Raw genomic sequence first — 18934 nt, 5'->3', positions numbered from 1 at the left:
CAGCAGCAGCGCACCTGCAAACCAGACGGTAGGTCTGACAGTAGGTCTGATGCCATTTCTTTTCTAAAGCAATTCATCTGTGTCCATCTTCAGTTACTGTTTCTAAACAAGCATAAACTCACTTTGGCAATTCACTTTTTACATTCTCAGTTCCCTCCACTCCAGATGCAAACTCATACAACTCCTCACCTCCTCAAGTCAAACATGCAGAGAGTTTGGTGGATGGGTGGGGGAGTGTGTGTGAGTGAGGGAGAGAGCAAGAGGAACGCAATGCTAAAGAGAATTTCATGCTGGCTCTGAAAACAATTGTGTGACACTAATACGGGATGTCTACAATGTTGCCATATCTTACATCCTTCTAGGAATAAGCCGTGATAAACTGAGTATGTTCAATATATCACCTGAACAATTAACTGTCGCAAAGCAGGGAATTGTTGTTGTATAAAAAGTCAGCATTTTGGAGGTACACAGTTTTAACCGAACAGTCACATTTCATGAAAATAAATTTAATGCTTCACTGAAGTAGTCTTGATTTTGATGAAGATTGTGAGTTATGCACAGTGCAGCACCCTTGTTGGAGACATGAGAACGTGACAAGATGATTTACCTCTCCAGGTCGTCATCTTCTCCTCTCCTCCTGCGTGACCGCTCAGCACCTGGTTTGTCATATTCATCAAAGTCATAATCTGCAACAGAAAGGAAAGATTCACACCAGAGCAATGGGCCATGCTAATAATATGTAACACTCTCATTGGCTGGCAGGAGTCTTATTCTACCAGCACAATATAAAAAGCATATTCCCCTTTTGCCAACCTGAATGAACCACTGAAGTACACAATGACAGGTATACAAACCAGTAAATACTCATATGGCAGAATCCAAATGTAAGATACTGTATGGCCCAGGGTTTCCCCCAGTGTATCATAAGCCTGGCGGCCGCCAGGCCTTCCTTGCCCCTCCCGCCAGGCTAAGCACAGTTTATTAATTTTTTTAATCAGTTTTTATCAAGGGGGCAGTTGTCAGTCTGAGAAGTGAAGCTCACTTCCGCGTTCAAAAAACTGCAATCCCCTCGGCTTCCTCTGGGGGCTGGTGTCAGAAGGGAGTATTCTCCATAGACCCCCATGTTAAAATCGCCGACATTACATCCTCAATAAACATGATCAAAGCCTGGTGTCAGAATGTTTCTTGGTCTCAATCGATAGTTTCTACCCCCGCACACACTCTGAGGGGGGTGAATTTTTTTTTTAACTCTACCGTTTTACTGTTATTAGGTTAAAACTCTGGCCAATTAGGGCGCGGAAACGTTGAGTGACAGGTCCGGAGCAGTCCGGAGACAGGCTGCTTCGAGGCCAGTGGGCGGGTTCTCGGCCGGCCAATCCAACATGGCGCTGTTCAGGCCGCCATATTTGAGTCACAAAAACGACTCCCCAAAACCAATGGGTGACGTCACGGATGCTACGTCCATTCTTTTTACAGTCTATGGTTTTTATACTCCATAAACACGTGATCAGGTGTCTTTTTCATCACCTGACAACGTCACAACTTCGTCGCGCATAACGGGACACGTCACGGACATCATGCTCCTCAGACCGCATCTATGATTAGCCCGCTGCTTCACCAGCTGACCGAGAGGAACGCACCGAGTCCACGTTAACGTGAGCCGAGCCACGGCTCCAAGAGGCAGTCAGCTGCTGCAGCTGTTAGCTGGTAGCCGTCAGCTGTTAGCACGTCGTCCCCTGCCATAGATATCCCCTGCAGCGTCAGAGCTCCGGACTCCTGTGAGCCGCGGGGCTTTGACCTGATGTGAAAATGATCCATTGTTTCATTTTTCAGCTCGTAAAGTTCGCGATCACACACGTTTGTTTTCTCTGGTCCAAACAGTAAATCCGCGAGTGTCACGTTTCCATGACGACTGACTGGAAAAAGAGCGTGGTACGTCATTACGTGACTCCAAATCTTTTACAGTCTATGCTCCAGATGTAAAAAATCTCGGAGAATAAAAAACATAAAATCTGAGAAATAAAGCTAAAGGAGACACCAGGCAGTTGTTCTTTTTAGTTTTTAATGCAAACAGTTGATGGTATTTATTTAAATATTATTTTATAATTATAATAATTATTTATTTTTGTGGTTATTGAACAGCATTTCAAGAGTGCCTTTCTGTAAGACTCTGCTCTAGCTGGTGTTTAATATGTTACATAAATGTCTTATAATAACAGATGTTTATGATAATATTTTCAAATTTCCAGTCAACTTTTAACATTGATCATAAGGCCTTATGGATCAATCACACCTGGCCCTGCCATCAGTCAATGGTCAGGGTCAGGCCCCTGTCACAAAAAAACATGCTTGGGCACCAGTGGCCCGGCGATGGGCCGCAGATGGGCCGCCGGTGCCACCCTACCACCGGGCTTAACAAGTTTTCTGGGGGAAACCCTGATGGCCCAATGTTTAAAAGGTCTAACTGTACAAGATGAAGTGTTTCTAATGTAGTCCTAATCCTCAACAAGAACCAGTTATCATAGCATCTGCCACACAAGCTGCTGCTGTTTAATCCTGTACAGATACAGATCAACAACAAACCCCCTGCCTCATGTAACGAATGCTCTCAGTTTTCCCAACCTTGCAATTACATAACATTTGGCACACTAGCTCTATGAAAGAGAACACAGCTCCAGGGAGAAAGGGGAAACCCTTGAATCCCTCAAAGTCACATATCGAGGGGAAAAAAAATGAAAATACCACCCAAAGTTACAAAAACTGAATTAAAGGGATAGTTCACCCATATTTCAAATTGCACTCATTATCTACTCCCCCTTATGTCGACTAAGGGCTGGGAGAATTTTCAGAGTTATCCGTGGCTTCTCTGAGTTACAGTGGGTCTCGGCGTAGCAGTGCATGTCCATATAACGGTTGCAAATGGATACCACTTTTCTTCGTAACAAAAAGACACACCAAAAAACATCCAAATACCTCCATGCTGCTCGTATGTAATGTCCGTCTTGTATTGAAGCCCCGAAATGCGAAATTGTTCCGAAAAAAATGTAAAGTCTATATTTCAAGCTTGTTTGTAGCGGAAGATTGTTGTTGTTCGTCCAATTTGCCTCTTCCTGGTACATCCAACATACGAGCAGCATGGAGGTATTTGGATGTTTTTTGGTGTGTCTTTTTGTTACGAAGAAAAGTGGTATCCATTTGCAACCGTTATATGGACATGCACTGCTATGCCGAGACCTGCTGTAACTCAGAGAAGCCACGGATAACTCTGAAACTTCTCCCAGCCCTTAGTCGACATGAGGGCGAGTAGATAATGAGTGCAATTTGAATTTTGGGTGAACTATCCCTTTAAGGATGGATCCAATAGTACTGCTGTTCCTTTCACATCAACCAAGGCACTGACTGTAGTCCCTGAGACCACTTAGTTCTTTGGCCTTATTTATTTGCACAGATATGTTCACTTGTGTACTGGGAAAAAATACAACTAAAAGGGAATTCCAGTCTATTAATCTATTCTTCTCCATGCCAACCTCTACAAATGTACCTGCACAATTACATTATTGCAGTCAGAATGGAGACACAGCATGTCTATAGTATTCACACATCACATCTCCACTTATGGGGATGAGAACAACACTGAAGCAAGAAGAAATCAAACCGATATGGTGTATGATGGTGAAACAAAGCCACAGTAATCACAAGTAGCTGTTCATCTATATGCATGCTCTATTCTTGTCCACAGTGTCTTCTACGGTGTCAGAGAGCAACAAAACTCCATATGTATAGAATTATTGTTGTGGACAGTATGGACATATCTGCAAAGGTGATGGCTGGCAGGTTTCCAGTGGGAGCACACTGACAGCTAAGGGCACATGTGCAAGAGACACCCCGCTCTAACATAGAAACCATCTCTCTTATAGACACTCTATTCCACTCTCCGACATATAAGGGTAAAAACACCAAATATTACACACAAGAACTGATGGTCACTGCAAATTGATGTCCTCATCTGTACAGGTCACAATGATTCAGTTGGAGAAATGTCCCTGCCACAACTTCCTAAGCTCATATAGATCAATAAAGATTCCCTACCAAATGTTTTCTTTTCAAAAATCTACCAATTGGCTCTATTGGTAATTTTCCTCACAGAGGTCTGAGCATGAACTCAAAACACCATATCGGATGTCAGGATGCTGAAACCCAAGCAGATAAATGGTGTTCAGACATGACAGATTCTCTTAAAACATATGACTGCCTTCAAGTAAAGGTGAAGGATCTGGCCAAGATTTAGTCCTAAACTGCAGCATAATATAACAGTCTCTTACTCAAGATCCATTTTGACATAATTTGTTTCTAAGACAGCCCCACATTGTGAAAGTGGAAGTTCTAACAAACTCAAACATTTGCCTAACTTTATGTTACAATGCAGAGTGCTTTTTATTCAACTTGACCAAGAGAAAAGACTGCATGATGCAATTTTGGACATTAGTACTGGAAGCTAGGTAATATTATATTCTTACAGTGAAAAAAAGGAGAGAAGAGAGCACTCACAAAAAGGGAAAAACATTTTTGGAGGTGCACTGTGCCCTACCTATCTTGTAATACAACTCTTCAAGGGGATTTTGAGTGTGCTGGCTTTCCTCCTTTTCAATATTATATTCTTACTCAGGAGGCACTACAATTAAGTTTTAGTGAAATAAAATAACACTACAACCTAATTGATTACAATTTGTTCAGTTTGAAGAGAAATGTGAAAATGCATTTTATACAGTTCAAGTGTTTTCATATTTATATACATTTTTGGCAACTCGCCTTTAAACAATGAGATTAATTTGTGGCCACATGCTGATAAATATCAACAAAGTAATCCTGATAAAAAAAAACAGCACCTAAGCTGCGTCATATAGGCTACTAGCCCCCCTGTGTATACACTGTCTTCAGTTCAGTCCCAACCCTGGCGACAAGGCCAAGAGATAAAATCAAACACAAGACTACACAACTAAAGGCAGTTACCACTGCACCACTATTAATCAAACAACGGTGTTTTCTGAACACTCCCCTGCGGCGGATCAAGGTTGGCCAGCTAGCCTCTATTAGCAATGTTGTGGCTAACGTTCACGGTAGTGCACACTGCACAGACATATGAAACATGTAAACATAGTCGACATAAAATGTGATAGAAGTTTAATTGTTTAAGGTAAACATTAATCTGACACACATGCCGCTACAAATACTCAACATTAATCACACGAGGCGCATTTCCCCCACATTGCTGACTAGCTAGCATACTTGCTAATGATATTTGCAAACGCAGCTGTTAACAACCACAAGCTGGAAATTTGGGCTGAAATGTTAACAGCTAACATTAATGTAGAGCTCCGTATTCATTCGCGTGTGGACATAACGAGCATTAGAGAATTTAACACCTGAAAAAGAAAAAGGGTCGCTAACGTTAATTATGTCAAGTTGTAACTGTTACGTGACTTAGCCGCCAAGCTAACACTGCCGCTTGCTCAAATTTATATCTGTAAATCAGCCAAAAAACGTCAACCACTTATGGTTACTGAGGTGTGTTCATGGTAAAGCTAATTAGCTAACCATTGCTGAGCTTCTGAGGCCTACGGTCACTGCAGTCCTCTCTCAGTCTACTGTTTTTGTAGCTAGCTATGTTAGCTCACTTAGCTTGCTACGTAGCTAACTTTAGCATTTTCGACAAAAGCATTGACTCACCCTGAGCGTTTGCTGACATGGTGCACTGCGCGTCCCGCTGTAGGTCGGACTACAAAGGTGGGGGTTGCATTTAATCTTCAATATTTCACCTGTAGCACTGTACAAAACGTGAAATTAGCAAACGGCTTCTAGGCGACAATGATTTCCATCCACGACCGGAGTACAAACATGGCAGCGCTGTGGTTACAGCGATGATGCATTGTGGGTGGGAAACACCAACTGCCCCGGTCGGTTTTTTTTTTTTTCTGCTGCATAATCACAAAGCTGCCTGACAGGTTAGAGAAGAAGGCTGATTTATCTGGCAAGTGTCTTCCCTCCACAACTGCATGTAGTTCATAACTGTTTGTTGTGTGTACTGCTTGTGTGTCTGCTGTACAGTTGGATATATTAGCTACGCCGCACGATTTAGAAATATGCATCAACATACTAAGGTATTTCCTGTGTAAATTCTATATGTAGGCCTATTATGATAAAAAAAAAATGCATGCAAGATTGGCATGGTCTTTGTTGTAATAATTGTTAGTGGTTCACTAATACAATTATAGATCTTTAAAACAACTGTAGCCTACACTACTATTTATCTTTGTTCTCTACACTAATGATTCACAAGTAATAATTCCACATTGCAACATTATCCTGGCCTCCTGGTGAAGACCATGAAAATGTATCTTTATTACTGTTTATTCTAAGGAGATATAAATTATGGTTACATACATACACAGTAGAAGGACATTGTAAAATAATAGTAGATTCAAATGGAGTGTTTAATCACAACTTACAATAGGTTTGCATCTTTTTTTCGTTTGGAAATAGCTGCAAGTTTAATTGCCTGCCTTTTCTGAAATCACCTGTCATCCTGTTAACCACACCCAGGAAGTTACATAACCCCACCCTTCTGGTTTTTGAAGGCTTTCCCTCCAAAACGATGAGAACAAAGAGAGCTTCTGTGAGATTTAAAATTTGACTTTCAAACATGATATTTATTATTTTGAACTGTATTTGTACTTATTGCACTTATATTTGTCTTCAGGTTATTTTATGCATGTGTGCATCTATGAAAGAAAAAAAAATCCAAACATTGGTTTCTCACATGCATTCTGCTAATGTTTAAACCTAGCTTACTTCATGTTAACGATTGCATTCTCATCTCACATGGGCATAATGTAGCTGTTCTGCTTCTTTTTTCAGCTGTGTGCGATATTGACTTGTGATCATTATTATGTGATCCTGGACTCATTGATAAGACATAGACTGAGGTCTCTAGTTTGCTTCACTATTTTTCTTGTGTTGCATAGTTTAGCAACATGGCACATCTGTGGACAGAACTGAACGGGCCCAGTTTTCTTTACCTGGGACTGCAGGTTCAGTAGGCTACACAGGTTTAATAGCTCAAGAGATCACTGCAACCTACATTCTAGGTTTCTATTTTTAGTGCTACAACAAGACACCACATGTTGGAATGCTTGCCCTTTTTGGATCTTGGTCACTTTGGCTGAAACTCAAAATGCTGATTAATCTTTATTCAAGTCACTCCTTTGATTTTTCTTGCCTGTAAGGTCAAAGCCTTTTTTATCTCTGACCAAATTTTTCCTCTTTCATGCTCAGGTCTTGGAGTCAAAGTTGTTGTCTGACTCTACAGCTCGACTACAGCAGTATTCTAACCCCCCAAATTCCTCCTGGGCTGACAAACGTCAACAAAGACCCCGAGAGACACCAAAGAGAGGTGAGCAGTGAACTGAAGCCTCATTGTATTGGCTCATTATGGTGTCCCGCAGTGAGGAAGAAGCTATTTTGTAGCACCACAAGGTCAATATCTGAAAGCCAGGGCGATGGAGGGGATCAGCCGTGAGATTTTTAATTTGAGAAAGCGTAAAGGGACTTTCCTAGTGGAAGACAGTCTGTGAATTATAATGGATTGTGTGGGTTGTACAGGCAAGATGTCGAGTTGGCAAATATTTTTCTTTTCTTTTAGGGGTATATAAATGTAATTTCCCCACAGTAATGTAAGCTCCCAGACCCAGACACTCTTTGTTGCTGCTGGTTTATAATAGTATACAAGTTAAAACAAAACAAAAAAAATGGCAGGTATCAGTTGACGCTTTGTTTTCTGAACTTGTGTGTTTCAGCCTCTCCCAAACACACATTTTCCATGTTGCGTGTATATGCTCAAGCTCATAAATTCATTTTTTCTGCTCTAAATGCAGTTCATCTCATTATGTATTCCATATCTTACTAAATATTCCAAAACAGCTGTTTCCAAAGTTGTATGAGATATTTCAGTGCTCCCTGGATTCACTTTCCCAGGAATTTTGATTTTACTTCCAAATAGATGTGAAAAGGGGAGCTGTCACACTCTATTATGGTGACCTCAATGATTCTGTGCCCTACCCAAATCCAGCGGTTTTCCATAACAATGCAAATTAAAGGGTGCAAAGCCGAAGGAGACAAGACTTGTTATTTTCCATCCAAAGGACAGAGGTTCTTTACAACAAACTTGTCTGTACGCCTTGTGTAGACTTTGACAGAATTTAAATGCCAACTTGGAAGTTGTTTTGTGTGAGACAATACAGTTTTGCTGTCAATTCATAAGCCTCAGCAACTGTCTTGAGAAAGGGATGCTGGTGCTGTGCAGTAGGACTATGGCCTGCAACAGTTTATTGTGTAAATCAAAAAAGAAAAGTTTTTTTTTTTTTTTTTTTTTTTTTTTTAAATCATTATGTGTGTTTAGCTGCAGACTAACTCTAGACCTTTTGAGACTGATTTTTGTAGATAAATTCTTATTCTGATGACTGCAGGTCAAAGGAATGTACCATGTGGCTGTCTACCCAAGGCCTACTAGCCTAATATACTCCAACAGAAGGATTTGTTTTTGGCAGATGTGTAGGTGTCTGGTTTAATCCCACGAGGAAGACTGGGGCATTAATGTAATATTATCTTTCCTTGCAATGTGGTTAAACTACGTCCGATAAACTGAAATATTCCTCTAAAATAAATATTATTTCTGTTTTATCTCTATGGATTTTTACTATTCACACATATAAATGTACGAAAGCCTTGGGAGCAGACATTGCAAATATTCATAGGACCATTAGGGATGGCAGTCGACTGTATGTAGGCGATAACAAAGTAGGCTATTGCATGTGCTGGCACAATGGGCTGCAGTATGTATACAGTATCAGTATCATGAGAAATAATTAGTGGTGCTCTCTGATTTAAAACAAACACCAGCTGCCATAGAAAAATATGTCTGATTATTTTACAACCCGAGGTCATCTTTATATGGCTTTTATATGGTAGGCTATATAATGCAAAACCTCTCACAGAGGTTGGTTGTGAACACAGCAGTTAATTGCATCCAGGCCAATGTAATGCACAGCTAACCTTATAATTTATGCACCTGTCTGAAGTAATTAAATATGATATGATTTCTCTGTAACGCATAGGACCATGCATTTCTGCCATTTTACCGGAGTGAATGGCTGCAGTCAGTGACCCACATCTCAGTGCAATGAACTGCTTAACTCAGACTGTTGTTTTATTCAGTGCACTGTCAACAGACGGGTGAGGAAGAGGAGGGGCGGGCGTTTGTACTCCTCGGCCGCCGTGATTGGACGCCACGCTCGGCTCCTCTTCGCCATTGGCTCCTCGCGGTGTCACTCTGGATCTGTTATCGCAGCTTCCCGCGCCATTCAGCGTGCACGCGCAAGGCAAGCAGGCACGTAACCGCTTGGAGACTGTCTGGAGTCTGTCTGAAATTGATAAAATTGGAGATGGAGTTTTTACACCTCTATTGCTCATTTGCAAGAAAGCTGCCCGTTGGAAATGGGGGGATTTTTTTTTTTTTTTTTGACTCTCCTTCTCAAGACGCCTTCGCCCAGGAGTCGCCACGCTCAGCTATCAATATTTTTCAGATAAATGCTGTGAAAGTTTTTTTTCTCTTCTGCAGTCTATCAGGAGACATTTCTTTATGCACAGGTAGGTGAGACAGGCGCCGGAGTGCAAGTTGCCTGACACACAGACACAGTGGATACCGCAGCGTCACAATACTGCCGGGAAGATGTTTATTTGTGAGTGTGCGGGGTTTTTTTTTTTTTTTTTTTTTGGTCTGAGACGGTTTCCTAGCTTATTTTTTTGAATTAGCCCCGTTGCACCGTAACAAACTGTGAGTAGCCTGGTAAATTGTAGTCGTCAAAAATAACACGTGTGACTCGTACACACACACGCATGTATATTTTTTAATTACTTGTGAATTCCACACAGGAGCTGTTTTGGTTTCAGTACTTGACCTCATTCACACTAGTTCAGGAGGATGCGCAGGTGACGCACCTTTGCTGACGTGGTTGTTGATTAACCCCACGCGCGCTTAAGCTACCTGTTACTCAGCAGACACCTGAGGGAAAAACAGCCGTGTGTGTGTGTGTCTCTATCTCCACCGTGTGTGTGTGTGTGTGCACTCGTCTTTTAACCCTTTTACCTGAATAATTTCTGATTACAAAGCGCTGAACATTGTTGTTTTTCATGCACACGTGCAGCCAACTCATCTCAACTGAACCGTGTGGTCCTGAGTGGGCGAGGTGGTCTAATATGAATCCTATGTGATATTCTTTGTCTTTTTCCTGTCCTTGTTTATGCTCTGCAGGGGATCAGCCCTCAGCTCTGGAGTTCAAGAGGAGTGCACCATCCTGAAGGCAGCATGCACCAGCACACACACAAAAAAAAAGGTTGGTTGCTGTAGCTACACAGTTTAGGTTGATACAGGGATGGGGAGATAGATGTTTGTGTGTGGTGCTGTAAAGATTTAATAGGCTTCCTCACACCATTTGCATTTACTCGTTTACCATGTTTACGTCTCCCACCAAAAAGTCACACATCACAATTTATTTTTTCTCAGGAATTACCCTAAACTAGTTCTTTAAAGTATCTTGAAAGTAAATCAAAACATTTTTACACTGTTTGTCAGCATCGCATAAAGTATACGTGTCTCCATTCTTTCATCTATATTTAATCTATAGCCATAACAAAAATATTTAAATGCAATCTTCCGGCTGTGTCATCACTTTTTCAATTGGTGGTTTTTAACTTAGTATATTTGGAGATGCTTCAAGCCTCACAAGAATTTTGTTCAAACAATGCTTCTGCATATGTTTAATGAGGTTAATTATCACATAATTTCCTGCCTAAAATAATGAGCTTTTTCATCTGATCGTGCAGAAACGAAAGAAAGAAGTCTCAAACGGTGAACTAATGATGTTGTGGAGGTCTAAGCACGTTGCGCGTGACAGTGAATGTATACCTGATCTGCTGCTGCCTCAGACCTGTCTAGACGCTTTTGCTCTGTCACTGCAGTTGTCTGCAGACAGTGCAGTCATATGACTTTGGGAGCCTTGTTCCCCCTCCCAGTGTCTGCTCTTTTGGGGGCAAGATGGCTGCTATAGCATTGTTGTTCCTCATGACGTATATGAATTAATGTGAGGTGGAAAAAAGACATGGGGAGGGTAATGTTAACACTGGACTGAAAGAAAACAGACATCACTTCCCGTCTATATATAGTGAGTGCACACAGGAGGGATAGTGGATGTTAACTCTGTCACGGGCTTCCCTAACCCAAATGTGGTGTTTTTAATCGTGTGGGTGATCATTTAGTCACCAGTCGCCATCCTTGGGATTAACGTTTTCTGCCAGCAAAAAGGCAGTTCCATTATTTTCATGTAATTCTTAACTTGAGGGAAGTTGTGTCCTCGCTGGTTCCTCTTACGCTGTCTCCCTCTCTCTTTCTGTCTGTTAATGGGGCGCTTGGTAGCCATTTTGTCTGATTCATCACTGCCAAATGCTTGCAGGGTATCCCAGAATTTGTTGTGAACAACCATAGTCGCTCTGCATGTTAGAGCAACGTCAGTGGTGGCTTCTGATTTTGAAAGATTTGTTTTGCTACAATCGGTGTGTAGACGATAAAAATATTATTCTTTTTTCTTTCTTTCTTTCTTTTTTCTTTTTCTTTTTCACAAAGTATTGTTTTGAAAGCCATATTCATGTGAAGACTGAATGTATTTACAGTATCACCACACACACTGATAAAAGCTGTCTCAGATAATCGTAACATCTTAGAGGTGGTCTGAAAGAAAAGCAAATATTTCCTGTAAGAAGGAAGCACATTATAAAGGTAACATTGTGAACACAAATCTTTTTTTTTGCAGTATGAAATAATGAAGCAACTGTATAACATTGAGTTAATATTTTTAAATCAGTGGCTATCTGGATTTTTAACGGACGATTGAAAGTCGGTAAAAAATGACCTAATCGCTCTCTAAATGATAGAAGTCTGGTACATTGCATGGTTCATAAAGGCAATCTGCAACAGGTCACCTTTTCTAGTGTCACTAACCGTTTTTATTTCATTTTTATTTATTTCGCTGATGACTCGGTTCAGTGCTGTAATAACGGCCAATAAAACCTGCGGTTATACTGTACCATCATGTCTATGTCTATAGTGAGGTGTTATGCAAGATGATTGAAGATAAGATCTTATTTCACAGCAGGGCTAATGTGCAACAGAAAACTACCAGTCAGCAAATTTGGTAAAGTGCTAATTCACTCAAAGTTACCGAACGATATTTATATATTTTCAACGCTTTTAAAAAGTCATATTTTGCAGTGTTTTTAAAGTCAGAGTAGCTGCAGTGTGCTTTCCACAGTGCTGTCTCTGTCAGTGAGGGAGGGTCCAGGCAATATTAACTTTGGATTTCAAAAGTGCTCCAAGCTTCTCTCTGACATTACAAGTTACTTTCACTGAGTGAGTCTGTGATGTTTATCTGTTTGCCATATCAGTGACCAGCCTGGACAGATCTCTTCATTTTCACCTACTTAGTACATACTACTGCTGTCAGACAGCTCCTTTAGTCTCGTCTTGTCAGATTCCTTAATGGCTTTTGAGTACTTGTTGATTATGTTTTCACTGGAGCGTACAGCCACACTTTAAACATGTAGTATCTTTGCAGGCCTGTCCCAAACCTGATCCAGTGTCTGACAAAAATGATTGGAATTACAATTAGAAAGGTAAGAACGACTTGGAGAGGAAGAGTTGTAGGGTCATACATTTTTCTTGCTGTAACTTATTGTAGTTTACATTTATAGTCATAATTTGGCTAATGTTGATTAGAATCAAATTTTTTATTACTGTTTTTTGTATCTGTTACACAAAGCATAAAACACGGATCACATAATAATCTTTTGGTTATGTGTACAGTATGTCATTTTATTTTAGTAAAATGATCCCTCGTCGTCATATGAAACGGTTACATCACTCTGATAACTGCTGCTTGTATACACAATAGAAATGAAGGAGATGCATTACACAACACTGCCTCAAAACAAAGTCAGTCTCAATTTTTGTGTCTTGTATTAGATGGCAGCTATTTAAAAGTACATTTTTGCAATCTACGGCTCATTCATTTTTTAGAAACAAAAAATAATTTCAGTGATATTTGAAATGCATGCAATGTAATATCTATTGATATATTGTAACTTTTTTGATTTACAAATTTGGAATATTTTATTGGCCAAATCGTGACTGTTATAAACAAACCAGAATGAAAAGGGCTTTTAATTTAATGCTTACAGTTTATTCTTATTTTAGATTTTTTCGTCTACGTCAACATAGTGTATTTTGACTATTTCCAAGCCACATAGTAGTTTGTTAATGTTTTGCCCTGTTTGTTTTCACAGGAGATCCATGGTTTCTTGCCACCTGTCATGCCCTCCTGTTTCGACGCTGGAGTGTGTCTGCTCAAAGGGTAAGATCTGTGTTGACCTGTTCATTAAAGGACATTTGGACACGTTTAAAGTTGAGAGAAGCGATTCTAGAAATGCTTCAAGGTGCTGCAGTGAGTGAATGTGATTGCCTGAGGGAAATATCAGTCCGCTGCACACCAGTATTTACAGATGTTGAGCTCTTGCTCGCAATGCCAACTCTGCATGATATGATGCTGAGAAGTGGCTAATCAAATTCATTGCTGTCATTCACTCGTCAGCAGCAATCATTTTTTATTAACACTGATTTTTGATCTCTTCATAAGATAATCATGGATATGGATCTTGTAACTTTCACTTGAGGCTTAGCCGGAAAATGCTGATGCAAGAAGGGCTCTGAATCTTCATCCCATTTTTCTATTGGCTCATTGTCTCCACCCACAGTACAGTCACGAGGTCTAACATCATGATGATGTCTGGAGAAAACAGGCTTTCATCTAGGCTCTAATGCTTCCTGAGCTGTGGTGAAAAGATTTCTTGGGTTATTTCTGTGTACATACAGAGCAAAATTTGAGCATATTTCAAAGCATTGCTGTGTACAACAGCAGCACCTGCCATTGTCTGTTGTAAGCGGTGGGTTGTTTACCTCACCAGCCTCTGCTGCGTAATGACGTCGTTTCCTTTGACATTGGTGTGGCATATTTTAAATCAAGGCCTTCCCTGTATTTTAAGGAGTCTCCTGGCAGTCTGCCAAAACATGGATCCATTTGCCTGTTCTCCTCTAAGAGCACAACTGCACAGCTGTAACCCTTAGCTGGTCCTAGCCACTGATAACTCAAAGCCAGCAGCGTCCATCTTAGGTTTTAGGCAGCGGCGAAAGAGATGAACTGTAATGTAGCTTTTAGAGACAGGATTCAGATCCAAGCGTAAATTCTGTTGTTTTTAGTGAAGACAACAAACTTTTCTTTGGAACAGATCTGAAATTAATACTAAACAAACGGGTACCCGTGAAAAATATTTCTGCTGAACTGTGGTTCATGATTTATTTGTTTTGCGAGTTGTTCATCGCAGTAAAATATTTTTATTTTGCATGAGTATTTTGATTTTATCATTGTTCTTATTTTTTGTCATACGTTTGAAACTATCTAGCAAATGCGTTTGGTTGAATATTTAATATGATTTACTGCAATTATATGTCGACGAAGAGTGAGATACCAAATGTATTAAAACGTAATATAATATTAACAGTATAAAATTAAATGATTTACTATTTAATCTTGTGTCCGAAGCACGTTGTTATTATTATTTTTGTTGCACAAATGAGCTACAACTTCATCAAAATATAAGGTGATGAGTAAATCATGCAGTGTGTTTGGGTAAAAAAAACATTCAAAAAGCAATAAACAATTTTTTTAAGGTGAATGGTTTGTCTCGTGTTTGGAGGTTTGATGCTGTGAAATTTAAAGTTTTCTCTCCGTAAATATTTCTCATTTGTTCTCAATGTAAATAGGTTGTGTTTTAAACTAATTGTGATGACATCAAATAATATCAAAAGGAAAGATGCACTCAGCGCTGTTTTTTTGTAGGTAATCGTTGATCATAAACATAATTTGTTACAGAATTAAAAAATATATTTTTTATTCGCAGTGATCAATGACATTAAAATGTATGGTAGTTCTTTATTTTGTTTCTGATTTGTATGATCGTGTAATGCATATATTTTAAATTTATTTATTTTGCAAATATTTCTTAAATTATGCTCGATACCGCTTTAATAGTTTTGAATACAACAATATACATACATGCAAATTTTTTAAATATCATTAATGAAATATCTATATGTATTTTATACTTTGTGAAAATCTGCGATAGCGATAATGTATTATTAGTTTGTTATTGCTTTTATTGAAAGCGAAATGAAATCCTTTATAATATGAATGCACTACTTGAAATGAAAGTCCACCCTTCGCAGCGTTTATTTGAATGTATTTTATATTGTGACGTAGGACTGCTAAAAGGTTTAGGTAACCTTTACCCCCCTGAGTACTTGTTTTCGTCCACTGTTAAGACCTTGTGTGAAAGCCAGACTGTGTTCTGATGCCACCTAACACAACAGTGGCTGTCAGTAACATATTAAGCTGGGTCTCTTTTCTGCTGCCACAAAATAGAGGAAGAAAAGGCACTTTGGGTTTATGCATGTGTTGTGGTGTCAAGAGCAAACTAGGCAGGTCGGAAATTACTAAACCTATAGCTTAATGTCAGACTGAGGGTTTTGATTTTTTTTCTCCACACTCAAACCTGTTGACCTTTTTGTAGATGGGACAAAACAAGAGAAGTTTACTTCTCCAGCATATTGCAAATCCCCCTCATGCAAGCAGGCAGTATGGACGTTTTCCAGTTGTCGTATTCAAATAAGAGTTTCAGCTGTTGTCAGACTTGGCAACAGAAATCGTGACTGTATTACATTTTTAGTATTGCTGTTCATATTGAAACCCCCGCTGACCACAAACACTTTTGATAGTGTGCTTTATTGTTTTTGTTGTTTTATATCTGATATTCCTGTCGATCGGGGGAATGTTTTCTTTTATAATGTGTTCAAGATGCCCTGATAATAGAATAACAACACGAGTGATTTGTTTATCGGGTGGAACTTGCAAACTATCTTGTCTCCTGCTCACAGTTTCTTAAGTATGAAATTGATCTTGGTTCAACAGCGAGATCTTTGCCCTGACATAACAGGCCGTTGTTTATCATTCAAACAAACACAGTCGACACAGCACTCACTGAGTGAACACAGATTTTGAATTTAAGCTGCAGCCACAACATCAGTATCAACATCTCATAAATATTAGATCCCCATTAGAAAAAGGCTGCCTACCTGAAATTGCACAGAGCGGATATTGCAATTGTTAATTGTTTAAACACTGTTATTTTTGAGCTTTGTTAGAGGTAAATAAATGACTGGCTTCCGTTGTCTGTATTGTGAATGTTGTGTTGCCTGCATTTGTTTCCACTGTTGTGATCCAGTCATTCCTAAGATGTGCACATGCAGCATGTCCGTGTATACTCACATGCGTAGCCCTGACAGCTTCAGCAATACTTCCTGTTTTCATTTGACTGCCAATCCACCACTGACTTTTAAATGGGGTGTGCTCATCTATAACACCCTCATGAACGCTACAAAGAAGGCTGTAGGCCTGGGTGACCACTGTTTGACTGCAGTGCAAGGCTGCATGCCTGCTTAAACTGAACAGCAGCCTGAACAAGTACTAAGCTACTAGGGAGAAACTTTTGGCCTGAGATGAACTTTTTTTTTACTTAAGTCTTAACTTTCACTGAGTTCTGAGTACAAGGGAAGTGAAAACATACCACTGGATGGAAGTGAGTGAAATGGAGAAGAGCAGTTCTCCAAGTTTCCAGGAAAAAAAAAAAGAAGCCAAAACCGTGACTACTTAATTTGATGTGTTACACTGCCTACTGAAGGAATTATTGTTCATTAAAATGGCAACATCAACTCATCTATACATGTTTACTTGAGCTAAATTGTCAACTACAAGATTACTTTTTTTTTTTTTTTTTAACCCTTGTACCCAGTCCTGTGGCTGCTGTTGGTAAAAACAAGTCAACATCAGTTATCTGACCCTGCTCCATCTTGCTCAGCCAGAGTTTTACATGAGCCAGATACTGTGCAGCTTTGGTATGAGAGGCTGAACGTAAAGTACATTCTGTTCCTGTAACTCTGAACTGTAGTTTTTATCATATAGAGCTTTATGACTATTGCATTTTAATCGGAGATAGTTATATTTAGGAGTCTCAAACACACCCGTAATGATAAATCAGCAGATGTTTGTTTCCTTGAACACATTTTAATCGAGGATCTCGCAAAAACCTAAGGTACAATAGGATTGAACAATATGGTAATTGTTCTTACCATAGTGTGTACTAACATCTGGTCAGACTGTACTATTGTGTACTACGAGAACCAAGCCAAATGTGACCCAGTTAACCAATTAAGTGTTCATTTCTTGTCCACATAGTTACAAATCTTTTCAACCCCACACACGCTTAAATGAAAGTAACTTGTTGCATTAATTAACTTTATGAATTGAGTTGCAAGTAATTTCTAGCTACACATGTTTTGTCCAAGCTCTCGCCCAGTTGAATGTCAAGTATGGAAAATGAAATGCTACATCAATTTACTTTAAGTGCCCTGTTTAACACAAGTTATGGACTGGTTCTTGTGTACACACAGACAATCCATTAATTATGTGACCAATAATTTGGCGTAAATATCCGTGCAAGGGGGGGTTTGTGTTGTGTGAAAATAATTTCTATCGCTCTCATTTCGCCCTGTATCTAATGAATATGTAACAAAAGAGAACTCTAATGTGCTACAGCTTTAAAAATTTCCCTAATTCGGAGGCTTTCCTTCAAAGTCAGATATGTGAGACTTGAGGGTGTGCTTGCATTTTTCCCTAATTGGGGCTTATTATAACACACCTGGAATACCTGCTTTCTCTTTGCCATTTGACCTTTTGTGAATTAAGACGGCAAGCAGAGTTAGAGCTCGTCAACCCTGCGGTACATCATAGTGAAGGGAGGCTGCACCATGACTAATTAGTAAATCTCACTTCTCTCTAAGGTGGAAGAAAAAATGATTTCCTTTGCAAGGAGGGTGGGTGTTGATGAGTAAATACCCACCTGCACCAAGTTGCAGAAACCCAATAAGTCTCCCTGGACTCTGAAACTGAATATTTCATATTTCACTGATCTCTAACAGCTTTTTTGCATGTCTCATATTTGACTCTCCATAAGCCATCTAAGATGGGCATAGGGGAAACAGACTGCAGGGTCTCTCCTGTCACACAATAGCGTGGAAAGGTCAGGCCTAATGAAGTCGGGTGTGTGACCCCTAGTATTCAGTGACTTTGCATGGGCCCCCATCCCACCGCTGCAACCATGCCGGTTAATCCCTTTTTGATCCTAATTGATAGGCATTAACATGATCCTTATCCAGGAGCTGTGTTTTGTCTTCCACAGCCCGTCTCTCTGGGTGTCAGTGACACAAAGTGTGAAAGCGTTAAACCAAATGTGAAATTGATATTTTTGGTGTTTGTGTGCTTAAAGTCTGGCTGTGTTTCTAAACACTCACACAAAAGTGCTCAGTGTTCAGCATTTGCCCTTTGAGGCTCTTAACAAGACTTAGCACATGACCTCTAGAATCCGACTGTGATGTGAATGGTACCAGCCCATTTCCAGTTTTTCCTTTGAGCCCTTTCATCTTCGTCACTAGGTGATTAAAGCCTTAAACTGTTGACTAATTACCCTCTTTAAAATGTTTGCATGTCACTTTCATGAAAGTCAAGAGACATTGTATGATTTCTGAAGTGCAGGTGTTGTACCAGCTCCCAGGGGCTTCATTTTAGTGACTTCTGGTCTGCGTCACAAAATATATTTTAAA

The 18934-nt window shown here is 39.8% G+C and overlaps 1 protein-coding gene across 3 annotated transcripts in view; it reads right to left on the bottom strand.

Annotated features, from left to right (window-relative positions):
• rbm33a (RNA binding motif protein 33a) overlaps positions 1–5899 on the bottom strand; it is a 29345-nt gene extending 23446 nt beyond the window's left edge. For all 3 annotated transcript variants that reach the window (XM_083995657.1, XM_083995659.1, XM_083995658.1), the window contains exons 1-2: positions 5728–5899; positions 608–686 (exon numbers count right to left, since the gene is read on the bottom strand). In XM_083995657.1, the coding sequence (XP_083851783.1) occupies positions 608–686; positions 5728–5746 (98 nt within the window). In that variant the 5' untranslated portion in view covers positions 5747–5899. The remainder of the gene's footprint in view (positions 1–607; positions 687–5727) is intronic.
• Positions 5900–18934: the final 13035 nt, after the last annotated feature.

This window comes from Trachurus trachurus (assembly GCF_905171665.1).
Source record: "Trachurus trachurus genome assembly, chromosome: 20".
In the NCBI taxonomy this organism is placed as follows: Eukaryota; Metazoa; Chordata; class Actinopteri; order Carangiformes; family Carangidae; genus Trachurus; species Trachurus trachurus.
Note: the sequence above shows the minus strand (reverse complement) of the source record. Positions and strands in the feature narration are given on the sequence as shown.